We start from the raw sequence: 14,666 nt of genomic DNA on the forward strand, positions 1-14,666 counted from the left end.
AAAGGCAGATGAGATACTGTGCCTGGTGTGCAGTTATGCAGCGCTGGGTTGGACACTGCTAATGTAATTTACTAAACCTGCTGCTGCCTGAGAGGTAGTGAACTCATGGCTCCTTGGCCTGAGGCACCAAGCCTTGTTGCTGCCCCACCACTAGCTGCTGGCTTCTGCTGGCCTTTTACCTACACAATTTGAAGGAATAGCATATTCATGTGGGTGAGCCTTAGAGAAGTCATTAGTCAGTAGAGTGATCCATGTTCTTGTATAGTACTTAAGCATGTTTTTTCTTTCAGCTCTGTATTTTTCAAATGGAATAACTCAGGTTCGAAACAAGGCAGTGGGACTGCCTATCTCAGTCTTTCAAACACAGTAAAATAAGTTTTCCCCTGTTGCCAGGCTATGAATTGACTCAGCAGTTTGAAAGTCAAATGAGATTTTCTTTTCCATTAAAAAAAAACAGGCCTGATAAAAGGAGGTCTCCAAAGCAAGTTATGTCTATGTCTAAACCTGGCCATGCTTTTAGAAACTGACATTGTATTTATTTTCTCCAACAATTAATATGCTGCATTTTTTAAAATGTCATCTTTATTGTATCATTTTTTCAAGGTTCAAGCGTAGAAGAAAATACGTGTGGATTTCCAGCAGGCTCTATGAGAATTTTCCATTGATAAGATTTTTCCTGTTGATAAGAGTATGTACTTGTGTTCTTCCACAGTGAATTTTAATGTCCAAGAAGAACAAGCTATCCTGAAAGATTTGAGGATCCTTTATTTGTAACAGCTGGGCTGCAATTCCTAATATTAAAGGATTTTCTTCACAATACAGCATTATTTTCATCCACGACTAACATGTGCTTCTTTTACCATACAGGAGACCATAGCAACCAGTGTCCTGCTGGGTTTCAGTTGGACTCATCTGGGCCTTATTGTACAGGTAATGATGTGACAAGTTTAATATGTAATCAGGCAGCAGCATCTTCATCCATTTTATTCAGAGCTCAAGAAGTGGAAGCTGCCACGAATGGACAGGTGTGGGCCCAGAGCTCAGAAGCAGTTCCCAGGCAGCCTTCCATCGGCATTGTGATGCAAATGGGACTGTTGAGCAGCTGTGCTCACTGAGCCTGCAGAGCAATGGAGCACTCTGTGAGGAGAGGGACGAGCGCTGGCAGCCTAGAGAGCAGCCCACTGAAAACCAACTGTTGCTTGGGTAGAAAAAGTGAAAAGAAAGTTATGAGCTTTTTAGCTGTCTCCTCTTGGTGACTGAGTCATGTTTGCTTCAGGGAGCAATATTTGATATGGTTTTGTGGGCCTAATTCATTGCCCCTGAAAAGTTTAAAAATTAATGGAATTAATAAGGAAAATTTTTAAATTTCCATCAGGAAATTTTAAAATCAGGAAAGCTGACAATACAGCTGCTAAACTATTTTTTTACTAGCAATATTTTCGGTAAAAAAGTATGTGTTCAAAACTTATAATACAGAAAATGTAACAATCCTGGCAAGTCTGTCTAAGAAGTCTAAATAGAGTACTGAGTTCCATCTGTTCTGTTGCAAAGAGATGCTATGAAAGAGACTGTGTCAAACCTTCATTACCACAGCAGTGACCCATCCTGCAGTTCTACTGCAAGCAGGATCCTGAGGAGCCTATTGTATGCCATCTGATAAAAGCAAGAAGCAAAATCTTAAATTAGACATGAAGGCTCTACTGTGTGTGAATTCTAGTCCCCTTAATGTATAGCAGTGAGATGTAATAATGGAGCCTTCAAAGGGTTGGTTATTGTGATTACAAGTGGAAAGTCTATCATAGAACTTTCATGCTCTTATTCCCAGGTTCAGGCCTTGCTCACTTTCTCAAAGTGCCCTGGGATGACAGCATGGTTTCCTGATGTGTGTGCTGGCAGCTACCTAGTGTAGCTTTACTGACCACTGGGACTCTGGCCATGCAAACAAAGGATGTTTGTGAGGTGTAATGTGGGCATGCTGCAAAGGGGAATTCCACATGTTGCTCTCACAGTGTAGGAACAGAGTGGGAGTGGCAAGGTGCTGAGGACAGCCTGATATGGAGGAGAACGTGATGCTGAGCTGTTTGTGAAGCTACCTAAGTGCTAGCTCTAGCCTGGGGCACACAGACATACAGTTCCTCTGAATGTCACTGGTGTTATGTCTTGTTCTTGAAAACATTTTTTCAAACGTTTCCTTCCTGCAGATGAGGATGAATGTGCTGTGCGAAATCCCTGTTCCCACACCTGCCACAACACCATGGGATCCTACCACTGCTCCTGTCCAAAAGGCCTCACCATTGCTGCAGATGGGAGAATGTGCCAGGGTAAGGGGAGCTGCCATGGGCAGGCAGAATACAAAGAGCCCCACAGCATGTCAGGCATGGCGAGATGTTTTCTTCAGACTGGACCACTTGGTCATTGTATGATTGGTGTTCTAATTTTTTGACTTATGAATAGATTTGCAGTCATGTATTTCACAGTCGCTCATGTTCAAGATGTTGCTCCATCTGTGTGTCATTGTGCCCTGGTGAGGTTTACAGCTTTTCTTTACCTGCAGATGTTGATGAGTGTGCACTGGGCAGGCACACCTGCCACACCGACCAGGACTGCGAGAACAGCGCTGGCTCATACCGCTGCATGCTGCGCTGCAGGACCGGCTTCCGGAGGGCGGCGGATGGGCTCAGCTGCCAGGGTACGGCACAGCCTTGGCTTTGGTGTTAGCTGTAGCAAACTGAATCTTTCACGTAGCTAAAAGTAACTTTTTGAGAGACAGATCTCCAGCTGAAGTGTCTGTAAATCTTCAGTATTAGCAACATATTTTAGGAATAAATTTAAAATCTTGCTTTTGTGTTCCATGTGCACCTTCTTCTATGATGATGTGACACAAGAATTCACTTCTGAATGTAGCGAAGTAACTAAGCTGAAAGCAGAGCCTGGAACATTGTCTAAACCAAAACCATTTATCTAAATGGTGATAAGGAGACTCACAGTGATGACATCAATAGTTTATCTTTCCAACAGATATTAATGAGTGTCAGGAGTCCAACTCCTGTCATCAGCATTGCATCAATACCATAGGAAGTTTCCACTGTGGTTGTGATCCAGGATACCAGCTAAAGGGCAGAAAATGCATAGGTATGAATTAGTTTTGAAATTTCTTTCCCTCTTCTCCATGGAAATAGTTAAACACTTACTTGTTCCTATATGCAACTTTATCCAAGCCCTTTGTGAGTGTAACTCCAACTCAGAATGACATCTTTAGTATTTATTCTTGAATTTGTAAAGCAGCACTGAAATCTAGAAGAAGAGGGAACTGAGCTGACTGATAAATGTGCATGAAATGCTTCCAAATGCATGCATGTAGTATGATCACAACTAGATTATGCTGTTGTTTAGGAATTGAGCATATGGAGTTCGTTTCCATTCCTGCTTTCTTTGCTTTTATTTTTTAAATAAGATATAAATGAATGCAGGCAGAATGTATGCAGGCCTGATCAGCTTTGCAAAAACACCCGTGGTGGCTATAAGTGCATTGAGCTGTGTCCAAATGGAATGACCAAAGCAGAAAACGGAACTTGTATTGGTGAGTAAAAACCTAGTGTACTGTATCGTGATGGTAAGCACAGGGACAGCAATGGATGGTTTCTGAAATAAAAGTCTTTGTAGTCCCTTGCCAATTACTAGAATTTGCACATGTTAAGGCACTGACCTTTTGATTTGTGGGGACACAGGCATTTAAATTTTCTTTATGTTAACTGATGATAGAGAAATAGACAGATCCTTACCACTTCCAATTTTTCTAGATTATATTTATTTGGACAGAGCAGCTACTAGAATTGGAAAACTAAATTAAAAGTTTTGAAAATTAATGGAAAAAGTAAACGCTATAAGTTGAAAAATTTGCACATCTGCTCAAAATCTGCTTTCAGATTGTGAAATGCAGATTATTTCACAGATCTGTAGCATGCTGTTAGGGAGTAATTACTGATCATTTTAAGTGATACCAAGTGAGAAAAAAAGGCTGTTCAGAGGCCAGATCTATCTAGAGAGCCAAACTCGCTGTGGTTTAACTGCATTCATTACACATTAAGGAATTTAAGCTGTAGGAACTTTCAAGAAAATATCTGACTGCTTGCTCTTGCCCTGTTGCTTGCAGACATCAATGAGTGCCGTGACGGAACCCATCAGTGCCACTACAACCAGATCTGTGAGAACATGCGAGGGAGTTACCACTGTGTGTGTCCAAGAGGGTATCGGTCACAGGGAGTTGGAAGGCCTTGTATGGGTAAGCTGCCCGGCCATGCTGTCGTCACCTGTTTGTTGCTGATAGTTTTGGCTGTAGCATCCAACAGTACTATACTACTTGAAGACTATGGTACAAAGATAAATATGCTTTGGAGTTCAAACTTGCTGTTTAAAATGAAGTGTCCCCATTAAATAGTCAAAACTAGGTGATTCCAAACTGAGATTGCCACATATCCATTCTTTCAAAACAAAGTGTACAAGGGCTGTGGATCTCAAAGGCACTGACGGATGGATGTGGCAAGTCAGTGCTCCATAGTAGGCTTAATTTATAAAAATCAGAGCAGGTTTGTTAGTTGATTAGAGAAATGTGGTTGGCTGTACACTGACTGCATTGATTCACAACTGGAGCCAGTTGAGCAGTGGACGATGTGGAGAACACTCAGAGGAAGTCTGTTGCAAGAGGCATGACATACCCAGAGCCTCCCCCTGCAAATAGACATCACAACACCCTGTCTGACTCCTGGAATTAGGTTTTCTCGTATGGACAGAGCAGAGGAGGCTGACATTCATTTATCTCTCATTGCTCTCTGTCTGGCTTGGGTGGATCTCCCAAGGGTAGGAGGGATCCCCACAGGCACAGGAATGCTGACCATGTCACTACTCCCCTACGCTATCTATGTAGAACCCTGGCATTAAAATGTGCAAACCATCCACCCACACAAACACAGTTTCACAGATACTGCCATAACTCTAATGGGAATAGCGGGAGAGTCTGACCTATGATGTCAGTGCAAGTGCACAAAACACTTCCTCTGGCATTTCACAAACCCTAGCACGACTCTAAAAGCATTTCAATTTATAATGTATGTTTCCAGAATATTTAAAATTCAATAGCTGATCCTCACTGATTGTGATGATTTATAAGTGAGATATGTGATGCTTGGTGAAGTCAGCTCCAGTTGGTCTCCCATCTTGTATCAGAGAAACGCTCCTTTGTAATGACTTCTTCAGGATTAGTTTTCATAAGTGATAAATAGCTGGTCTGGAAGCTGGGATTTTTTTCTTTTTAGGTGTCTAAGATTTTGGACCACCAAAAGCCAGGCTTTTTTTAAAGATTAAATTGCAGACAGAAACTGTTTGGCTGCAGACCAAACAGTTGTCTCTACTAAAATAAAAATCAATCCCAAACTCTTTAAAGTATATTAAAAGTACTTAAATTTCTTACAGTAATAAGTTGGATAAGGTTTAGGTTACAGGTTTTCACAAAACTCCAACAGCTGTCCTAAAACCTTCTTCTAAGCAATAACCACTGAAAGCTCCCTCTTAAATTAAATTAAATATGATTTTTATGCTCCTTTGATTTATTTCTTTATCTGCTTAAAATATGTTTGAAATATATATGTGAAAATATTAGTTCACGTGTTAATGAAAAGCAGGTTTTATTGTAATGCTTCCAGCACACAGAACACACAGAGGAACTGGAAAGTCCCAGACTGAAACAGGTGATTTGCACACAGCTCCTTCTTGTTCCACTTCTGCTGTATGTAGAGTAATTTGTGCAACTGTTCACAGTTGAATGGGGAAAACACATGCAGAGATGCATGTGTGCCCAATTATCCACATTGTGACAGTTCTGTGAACTGTACTGTACCTCAGCATATCATAGATGAAAGGGCATAATCAAAAGCTGTTATGCATACAGGACATGCAGAATTGAAAATCAAATAACATTCATAAAGAAAGCTAGAGAATTTAGCTGTTAGTTTCAAAATCATGTTTAACTTGTTCTTGTAAAGATCTAATATTTATGATGCACGATCAAAGGGATCCTGTCTCAGGAAGCTTTGGCTTACCAATCCATAAGTGATCTCTTTTCACAAGGATGGCGATGCTATGAATTCAGATTGCTGGCTGCATTCAGTTTTGTTGATATTGCATGGGTTGCTCCTACAAAATAAATTGCTCCTTTTTTTTTTTTCAGCTATTAGTTGTTACCTTATTAAAAATGAAATTTTTTCTTTATGTGACTATTACACCACTGACAATATAACAGATATGTAATGTTCCAGTTATGTGTTTATGATGTTGGACAATACTGCAATGCTCTGCAGTGGTTACCCCGAATTTCTGATTCTCAAAGCATTTAGTTGTTAATATTAAAAAAAATATATATATAAACACTTAATAAAAATGCATTCTAATATTCTCCTATGTTTCTAAACAGCATTACTTTTAAAATACTGTTAACATGTGGTTTGCAAACAGTGCTCAAAATATGTTCAGAGAGCATATGAAATGATAATGCTAGTTTAACGATGTTTCTACAGCAATAATTTAGACATAGGCAATTTCCAGTAATATGAGATAGTTAAACTGTTACTGAGTCACTGTTAAAATAAGCTTTAAGTTCTAGTTAAAAAAATATATGCTAATTAATAGACATGCTGTTATGTATCTTCATATCGGGTTATTTCTGATCACTGTGGAGTTGCACGTTCCTGCTTTGGTTTTGAGGATTTACTGCTCAGGTTGGTGATGTTATTTTGGATTACAGCATGAGGGAAACTGAACTGAACGGGGACGAGTGATTCCCAAGAGAAAAAGAAATAACTCTGTTTTTGAATGGTATGAAATTCATAAGTACCTTAATACATTCTGCTAAGTCTCCAGACAGCTGGAAGGAGCAGCAGCAACGTGGCAGTTAGCACGCAGCCAGCTGCTCCTTGGGCAGCCCTGCAGTGTGCCCTCCAGGCTTTTCCCCAGCAGGACCACAACCCCAGCAGTGCATCTGGAGCTTCTCAGTCCCAGTCTGAATGACCTGGGAGCTTTGTGCTTCTCAGTTCTCAGGACGGCCTTGTGTCAAGTGTCCTCCTTTGAAAAAGAGTCCATCAGCTTCTCCCACTCAGCCTAAGAACAAAAGAAGTTCTGTAGTAGTTGCAAACTACTTAATATTTAAACACTGAGCAGCTTAGGGCCGATGGGTCACTTGCTTCTCAGAGTGCATCCCTGGTACCCAATGGGTATTTCTGCAGTCAGCAGTAGTCAGGATGTCACACAGCTCTGCTGCTGCAGAAGCAAGGGAACTGATCTGGTTCCTTTCCCTGCAGTCACATCTTACCTTCAGAGCACGTAAGGCAAGGCTCTCATTGGAATTTATGTCCTGTGTGAACTGTTTTATGTTCACAGGTAGCTGTATAGGAAGAATGAAGGTGTGTTCATGGACAGGATAGAAAACTTGTCTGCGTGGCATTTGTGTTTTTTGTGTTTTACTGCCTTCAGGATCTCACTTTTTTTCCACAGTCTGAGATATTATGTATGTGTATATATATATATATGTGTATATATATATATATATATATATATATATATATATATATATATATGTATGTATGTATGTATGTATGTATGTATATACACACACATATTGTCATGTGTTGTTTTATCTTGTTTTTTTCCTTCCCACATGGTTTGTTGCTCTGGATCATGGCACATGAGTAGACATTAATGAATGTGAACAAGTGCCTAAGCCCTGTGCATTTTGGTGCACCAACACCCCCGGCAGCTTCAAGTGTATCTGTCCACCTGGACAACATTTATTAGGTGATGGGAAATCTTGTGCTGGATTGGAGAGATTGCCACATTCTGGTGCCTATTACAATGTCTATAACTATGCTATGAGAGACAACTATCAACCGCAACAGTATTACAGGCACTCCTCAAACCTCTACGGCTCCTTCTCAGAGTATAGGAACAGCAGAATTCCTGTCTCCAGAACTAAAAGGAACATTAGAGAAACTTGTCCTGAAGGCTATGAGGCAAGAAATGACAGATGTGTAGGTAAATGTCAGTCATGTCTATGCAATTCTCTTGCTTTAGTCCTTATTCTTAGGCCGCCTTTTCATGTTTGTTAGAGGCCTATGGTCTGTGGTGCTCTGTTATTTCATATTACCATGTTAAGTACTCAGCAAGTTATGCATATCTTTGTTTCTTGGGCAGGCTGTAGCAAAAATTTTTTCAAACCTCCTCCCATAACCTCGTTTTAATTGTGCTGCTTGCTGTGTATTAGCAAATTGTTATCCTTTGTTTTCTTTATCCTGATGATGGTAGCTCACCTTTGCAAATTTTCTCTCACTTAAAAAGCACCAGTAGGGCCCTCCACCTTGGGGATGCTACTCATGTCAGGCTCCTACTTGTGGCAGTAGTAGTCTGGATCAAAAAGGCTTAGAATAAAGAGTGTAGAATTGAACGTACTGAGACCGCATTGAGCAACTGACTGTACAAGCAGAAGCAGCTAGGGGATAGAGCCAGTCATAATGCGATTCACTGAGCAGTAGAGACAGATTGTATGTAAACAGACCAGGAGTTCATCTAGTCAGCAAGAGCAGTGCTATTTCTGTGTGCATGATGAGGAGGGCAGAGCAGGTAACAGGCACATTCTGCCCCAGGTTTCATTTATTTATTTAAGAGATGTGAAGCTTCAGAACATACTCGTGAGACCAACGGAAAACAAAGGTGTATGGCGTCTCTCTTGTTCATTGAGCTCACTTACTCCTTGCTCTGTGAGCATCTCTGAGGTTTTTCATCAGTACTGGAACACTAATTCAGCTCCTCTTGAAAGGTAAAAGGAATAATATCCTGCTCTGCACTAAATGTTCAGAAATGAAGTTTAAGAAAAATCTTTTTTTTCCCACTGTAACTCATGTTGTGAGTATCTTAAAAATAGATCAGTAAAATTACTCAACTATTTTTTGATAATACTGTTGAGTTCAAGACTAAGTGTAGCACAGTTTAGGTCTTAGGAGAACTTTTTCTAGCGTATTTAACAGCAGTTTGTGGTATTATAGGTAAGTGCCTAAATCTGACATGTATGCCATCATAGAGAAGTGCAGTGTGCCTTCCGGATAAAGCAGTGAGCTGAAGCTGGGTTCTAGCCACTGGAGCTATTCCTATAATTATACAGCAGTATACAATGTTGAAAAATGTGAATGCGTTTTTATAAATAATAATTACAGCTAGGCAGAGATCAGATTAATCTTGTATTTACGTTGTAATGGCTTATCAGTACGCTTACGAGTACAGCATGTTATGGATATAGCTGTTAAATGAAAGAACTTGGACTGCAGCCACTGGTGCCAAAAACCTATGGTCCACAGCTCAGCTTCCAGTTCAAGTTAGTGAGCACTGCTGTAACTGCTTCATTGGAATAAAAATGTAGATTTAAAATTTACTGCTTAATGCAAAAAAGACATCTGCAGAATGCTTTTATTTCCAAGAAGGATTTTTTGAGTGGAGAAAACCATAACGACTTGATAACACACTTAAAATTTCTTTAGTCACATCTGTTTCTCTTTTCTTTTTGCATTTTTATCGACTGCAACCCCTATAAATTTGACAGAGAAGGAAGAAGCAACGACCTTATTTACTCCGTTTCAGTTACGCAAGTCTTAATGCTTGCACATGGCAGTAACTCGCAGAGGAGTTCTGCTGCTCTCCTGAAGTAGACAGACATTTCAAAAGAAGTAATGATTAGATGTGATCTCTATCTGAATCACGTCAGTCTGCTTTGAAAATTTTAAATAGCGATCTGCTATTTATGTGTTTGAGAGGGAGGTTTAAAAAAAAAAAAAAAAAAAGGTTAAAAGAGCATTTAAAGAGCATTTATGAATGGCCTTTGTGGATAGTGAGCTTAATTCGGCATGAGAGTGATCAGTTTGGAAAGAAAAAAACTTTACCCTAGGACGGATGAACTGTAAGAGCAATTCCCTGATTGAGGGCCTCTTCTGAAGTGAGAACTGATCTGGGCTCTTCCCAAGCATGTTACTTAAAATGTAATTATCAGGCAGCTCGGCATCCTGGGGAAGACTGTACCCCTGTGTCCTTTGTGGGTTTGTGCAGCTCGCTCATCCCCTTGTTGCCAGAGCTCCATATCAGCAGGAGAGAGACCTGTTAAGGCTGCCAACAAAAGAGGCAAAGCTTTTAATTCTATAAAAGCTACAGGCAACAGAATCAGGTAAGTTAGAACATTCAAGCTCATTACCAAAAGCAAAAAAAAAAGATCCCCATGAGTTCCACCACCTCTTCCCACATGCTTTTGTACACAGATAGAATATCAGCAATCCCGTTGTTTATGTTTTCATGTTTCTTTCTGACAGACATTGATGAATGTGAAGCCAGAGATACATGCCAGCATGAGTGCAGGAACACCCTGGGAAGTTACCAGTGTGCTTGTCCCTCTGGTTATCATCTTATGCCCAATGGCAAAACCTGCCAAGGTACAGAAATCTCTTTGAGAGTGCACAAATGTATTTGTAAGCAGATGAGTTACAAATCATGTTTGGTGTTTGTAATAAGCACTTGCTGAATTTCCTTTCTGAGATACAGTGTTCAATACGTCACGTTTTTATATTTTACATTTCAGCACTTAATAAAACATCTGCAAATTAGACAACTGCAACTTATTATTCTCCCATGTTTTCTCACAAGCACCTTTAACTCCACACAAATACACAACAGCTCTGTAGTCAAAAACCAACTCTGTTCAGGTCCAAAAATAAATAAATAAATAAATACTGTTGGACTTTTGATGCACCAAAACCCTCAACTAATTAACCTCTGTTGAAAAGACAACTATAGTTGATGTTGTGTAGTGGCTGTAGGGCAGCTAGCACAATACAGTGTCCTACACAGAAATGAAATACCCAAGCCAGTAAATGCAAGTCATTGGAATTAGTAGTTTCATTGCCTCCAGGAGTAAGGCAGGGTTCTGAAGGGTTCTGTTCTCACCTGTGTGTAGAGGCACCTGCACTCCCCCTGCCATCTACTCACTTTGCTGATCCAGGCACTTCTTATCTTTCTTAAATTCCGCCCAGAACCAGCTACTGATCAGGTATCTGTTTTCTTTCCCCTAGACATTGATGAGTGCCTCGAACAGGACAATGACTGTGCAGCAAGTCAGATGTGCTTCAACATGAGAGGGAGCTACCAGTGCATAGAGACACCTTGCCCACCAAACTACCAGCGGGAGCCTCTTTCTGGGTATGCTGATTTTTCAGCCCTTTAGGTCTTGTTTTCCCTCACACCCCAAGCTCACATGCTTAGCCTTTAATCATAAGAAGGAACTTTATCTAAGTTCAAGCGATATCAGTTATGCTTATTCTTGCAAAAAAAGTAAAGCATTATAGATTTAAGATTATAATTGGTTTACAGAGAGCAGCCATATTTTGTGCTTCCTTCACAACGAAACAAAACGGGTGGGTCTGGTGGGTCTGGGTAGAATCTTCTATTAATTCAAATGGAAATAGCTCCAGAATGGCTTTTTCTGAATGAGCCCCAGCAGGCTTTGATCCTTTCTGCTGATTCAGCATAATTCCTATCTCAGCTGTAGGGCTGATTTTGCATCTATTCTCCAGCTTACTTCTGTGAAGGATGAATAAAGACTGCACTGGATGAGTAGCGGCTGAGGGAGCTGGGATTGTTCAGTCTGGAGAAGAGGAGGCTCAGGGGAGACCTCATTGCACTCTACAACTTCCTGAAGGGAGGTTGTGGTGAAGAGGGGCTTGGCCTCTTCTCCCAGGCAACGAACAGGACCCGGGGAAATGGCTGCAAGTTGTACCAGAAGAGATTTAGACATGAGGAAGAACCTTTTCTCTCAGAGAGTGGTCAGACACTGGAATGGCTGCCCAGGGAGGTGGTGGAGTCGCTGTCCCTGGCAGCTTTCAAGAGGTGTCTGGATGAGGAGCTACGAGATCTGGTTTAGGGTTTGTGGTAGCAGTGGTGATGGGAGAATGGTTGGACTAGATTATCTTATAGGTCATTTCCAACCTTGTGATTCTATGATTCTATGATTTTGAGAAGCCCAAATCTGCATACTGCAGCATGATAAATAGGGAACAACTTCAGCCCATATAGCAAGTATGGGAACAGAACTTGAAGCGCTCTGTTTTTTTCCCAGGTTCTGTATCAAAAACTGCCCAGCCAATGATTTGGAGTGTGCCCTGAGTACCTATGCCTTGGAATACAAATTTGTCTCCCTCCCTTTTGGCATAGCTGCTGGTCAGGACTTAATCCGGCTGGTTGCCTTCACGCAAGATGAGGTCATGCATCCAAGGACAACTTTCTTAATGGCAGATGAGGAGCCAACAATCCCTTTTGCCCTGCGAGATGAGAACTTGAAAGGAGTTGTGTTCACCACCAGACCACTGCAAGAGCCGAAGACTTACCATGTGAGAATCAGAGCCTTGTCCTATGGTGTTGATGGAAATATCGAGTATCAGACAACTTTCATTGTCTACATAGCAGTGTCAGCCTATCCTTATTAAACACACAAGCTACTTGAGAGTAATCGCAGTATTTTAACCACATTCATATATATTCTGATGGGTATTACCACTTCAGATGGATCCTACTGTCTGCCTACAGTTGTGAACCATGTAACTTGAAAATGGTGCTATGCTCTTTTGTTTTTCCTTCCCTGAGGCTACTCATACAGTCCCATTATTCCAATTCTAGAGGAAAATCCATGGCTTTGAGGATCTGCTACTACTTTCTGTATTTATTACACCGGAGCAATCATTTTTCACAGCCAAACAAAGTAAAGTATGAGCTAATGAAAGTATAGTCAAAAGCAGTAAGCAGGGAGCAGCCTCAGTTAAAAGCAAGTGAAGAAATGCTAACTAGAAGAAATACTAGTTTCAAGTGTTCTGTGTATCTTAAAGGTTGCTAAATGTGTTACAGTTTTAGATATAGTAGGGTTTTTTTTTTGTTTCAAATACCTGATAGAATTAGGACTGTACATATATTATGTCATGTGCTCAGAAAAAGACAAATACCACTATAATGGTGCCAGTGCTGAAGCACAGGATTAGTGAAGTTTTTCAGCTAAAGAATCTACCATGGAATTTGGAACTGGTATATTTGTTCTCTGTGCAATTTTAGGGATGCCAGTGTGGTTTGGAAGAAAAAAAACAAACAAACATGGCTTCTTCTATTTTATAAGCAGGTATTCTATAACATTTTTTTCTTCTTTTTTTTTTTTTTTAACTAACATTCTGGTATAGCCATTTATTTAGCTCAAAACCATGTCCATTTCAGTACTTCTAAATCAGTTAAAATATTTTTGTTGGGGTTTTTTTGCAAAGCTTTCTTCCAAAATACTTAGTAAGTTTGCTTCAATAATGTCAATACACTGTACACAAGTAATTTTGCCAAGATGTATTCTATTTTTATGGAAGTGTATATATGTTTTTTCTATGTTTATTTTCTATGCAGTATCTCAGAAGTATTTTACAGTTAAGTTTTCATAAAAAGTACATTGTCAGTACATTGGAAATAATCAAAATAAAGGTTCCCATTGCCTTTGAAGTTGCTGCCTGTTTTACCTTTGAAAATAAATTATTTCCTATGTGTGAGGCACTTAGCTCTAGTGCCAGTGGAGAAAGCAACACACTGGGAGCTTCTTAAAAAAATCAACGAAGAACACTGAGATTGGAACCCACTGGGAATCACAATTTTAACTGAAACTTTCTCAGTTTTTCAAACAATGTCAGAAAAAAATGTCAATAAAAGTTCTCCTATTGCAAGTGCTACGGGAGTTGAAGTATAGACTCAATTTCATGTGTTTTATGGTTTGGCTACAATTTAGCCCAAGATTAATTACTACCAGACATCAGCCGTCTTCCTTCTACCCAGCACTCAGGGTTATCACCTGCATGCAATTACATTTTCAGTGACAAAGTGCTGCTTCTCAATGGAATTCTGAGTTTATGATTTCCTACTACTAACAACCCTCTACTGAAAGCCCTACCAGTTTTCCCCTAACTACTTTTTGTTCAGTTTCCATTGCAACAAGTGAGGCAATCCTGGAAACCAAGGATGAGTTAACATCATTTTATTATCTGTACAAATAATTCACACAAGTGACAGATTTCAGACAAGGCCAGTATATTCTTTGGAATCTTGAATTGAAAAATAAATGCAATTTATAAAGAAAAAAGTGAAAGGGAGACTGAGGAATGGCTGAAAGTGTCCTCTTTTATCTCTTTCATAGCCAGTCTCCCCAAGGAAAGCAGTTAATTTTGTCAAAAATATGGCCCAAAGATGACTGCAATGCTGAATACAGACAAAACAGCAGTTTCTCAGCTGTCAGTTTTATCATGATAAAACCGGCAAAAAAAAACAAAACAAAGCCACACAGCAGAGCAAAATAAAATCCTTAATCCAACCCCCGGAGATGACAAACAACATAGCAGGGAAAATAAGTTCCAAGCAAGGTGCTACACAACAGAGATCCATGAGAAAAATCTCAGAGAGTTCCACAAATAGGGAAAGAAATTGACAATGCAACCAGAAAGTACCAAACTACCACAACATCCTGTGTTAGTTAACACGGTCTGGTCAGATCTGCTCTTATCACAACCCTTTGAGTC

General features: G+C 40.1%; 1 protein-coding gene and 1 long non-coding RNA gene across 4 annotated transcripts in view; one reads left to right on the top strand and one right to left on the bottom strand.

Moving 5' to 3' along the window:
- The window catches only part of HMCN1 (hemicentin 1), a 190,687-nt gene extending 178,110 nt beyond the window's left edge, over nucleotides 1-12,577 (top strand). For 2 of the 3 annotated variants that reach the window (XM_031608483.2, XM_090145889.1), the window contains 10 exons: nucleotides 868-930; nucleotides 2,202-2,321; nucleotides 2,555-2,689; nucleotides 3,019-3,132; nucleotides 3,455-3,580; nucleotides 4,154-4,282; nucleotides 7,741-8,079; nucleotides 10,395-10,514; nucleotides 11,151-11,277; nucleotides 12,194-12,577. In XM_031608483.2, coding sequence (XP_031464343.2) covers nucleotides 868-930; nucleotides 2,202-2,321; nucleotides 2,555-2,689; nucleotides 3,019-3,132; nucleotides 3,455-3,580; nucleotides 4,154-4,282; nucleotides 7,741-8,079; nucleotides 10,395-10,514; nucleotides 11,151-11,277; nucleotides 12,194-12,560 — 1,640 coding nt within the window. In that variant the 3' untranslated portion in view covers nucleotides 12,561-12,577. The remainder of the gene's footprint in view (nucleotides 1-867; nucleotides 931-2,201; nucleotides 2,322-2,554; nucleotides 2,690-3,018; nucleotides 3,133-3,454; nucleotides 3,581-4,153; nucleotides 4,283-7,740; nucleotides 8,080-10,394; nucleotides 10,515-11,150; nucleotides 11,278-12,193) is intronic. The other variant, XM_090145888.1, reaches the window with a different exon arrangement.
- On the bottom strand, nucleotides 1,111-1,932 carry LOC116238674 (uncharacterized). Its single transcript, XR_004168975.2, has 3 exons — nucleotides 1,843-1,932; nucleotides 1,580-1,653; nucleotides 1,111-1,198 (listed from the first exon to the last, which is right to left on the bottom strand). It is a non-coding gene; the product is annotated as an uncharacterized LOC116238674 (long non-coding RNA).
- Nucleotides 12,578-14,666: the final 2,089 nt, after the last annotated feature.

Source organism: Phasianus colchicus, chromosome 9 (genome assembly GCF_987193195.1).
Source record: "Phasianus colchicus chromosome 9, bPhaCol1.hap1.1, whole genome shotgun sequence".
NCBI classification, from domain to species: Eukaryota; Metazoa; Chordata; class Aves; order Galliformes; family Phasianidae; genus Phasianus; species Phasianus colchicus.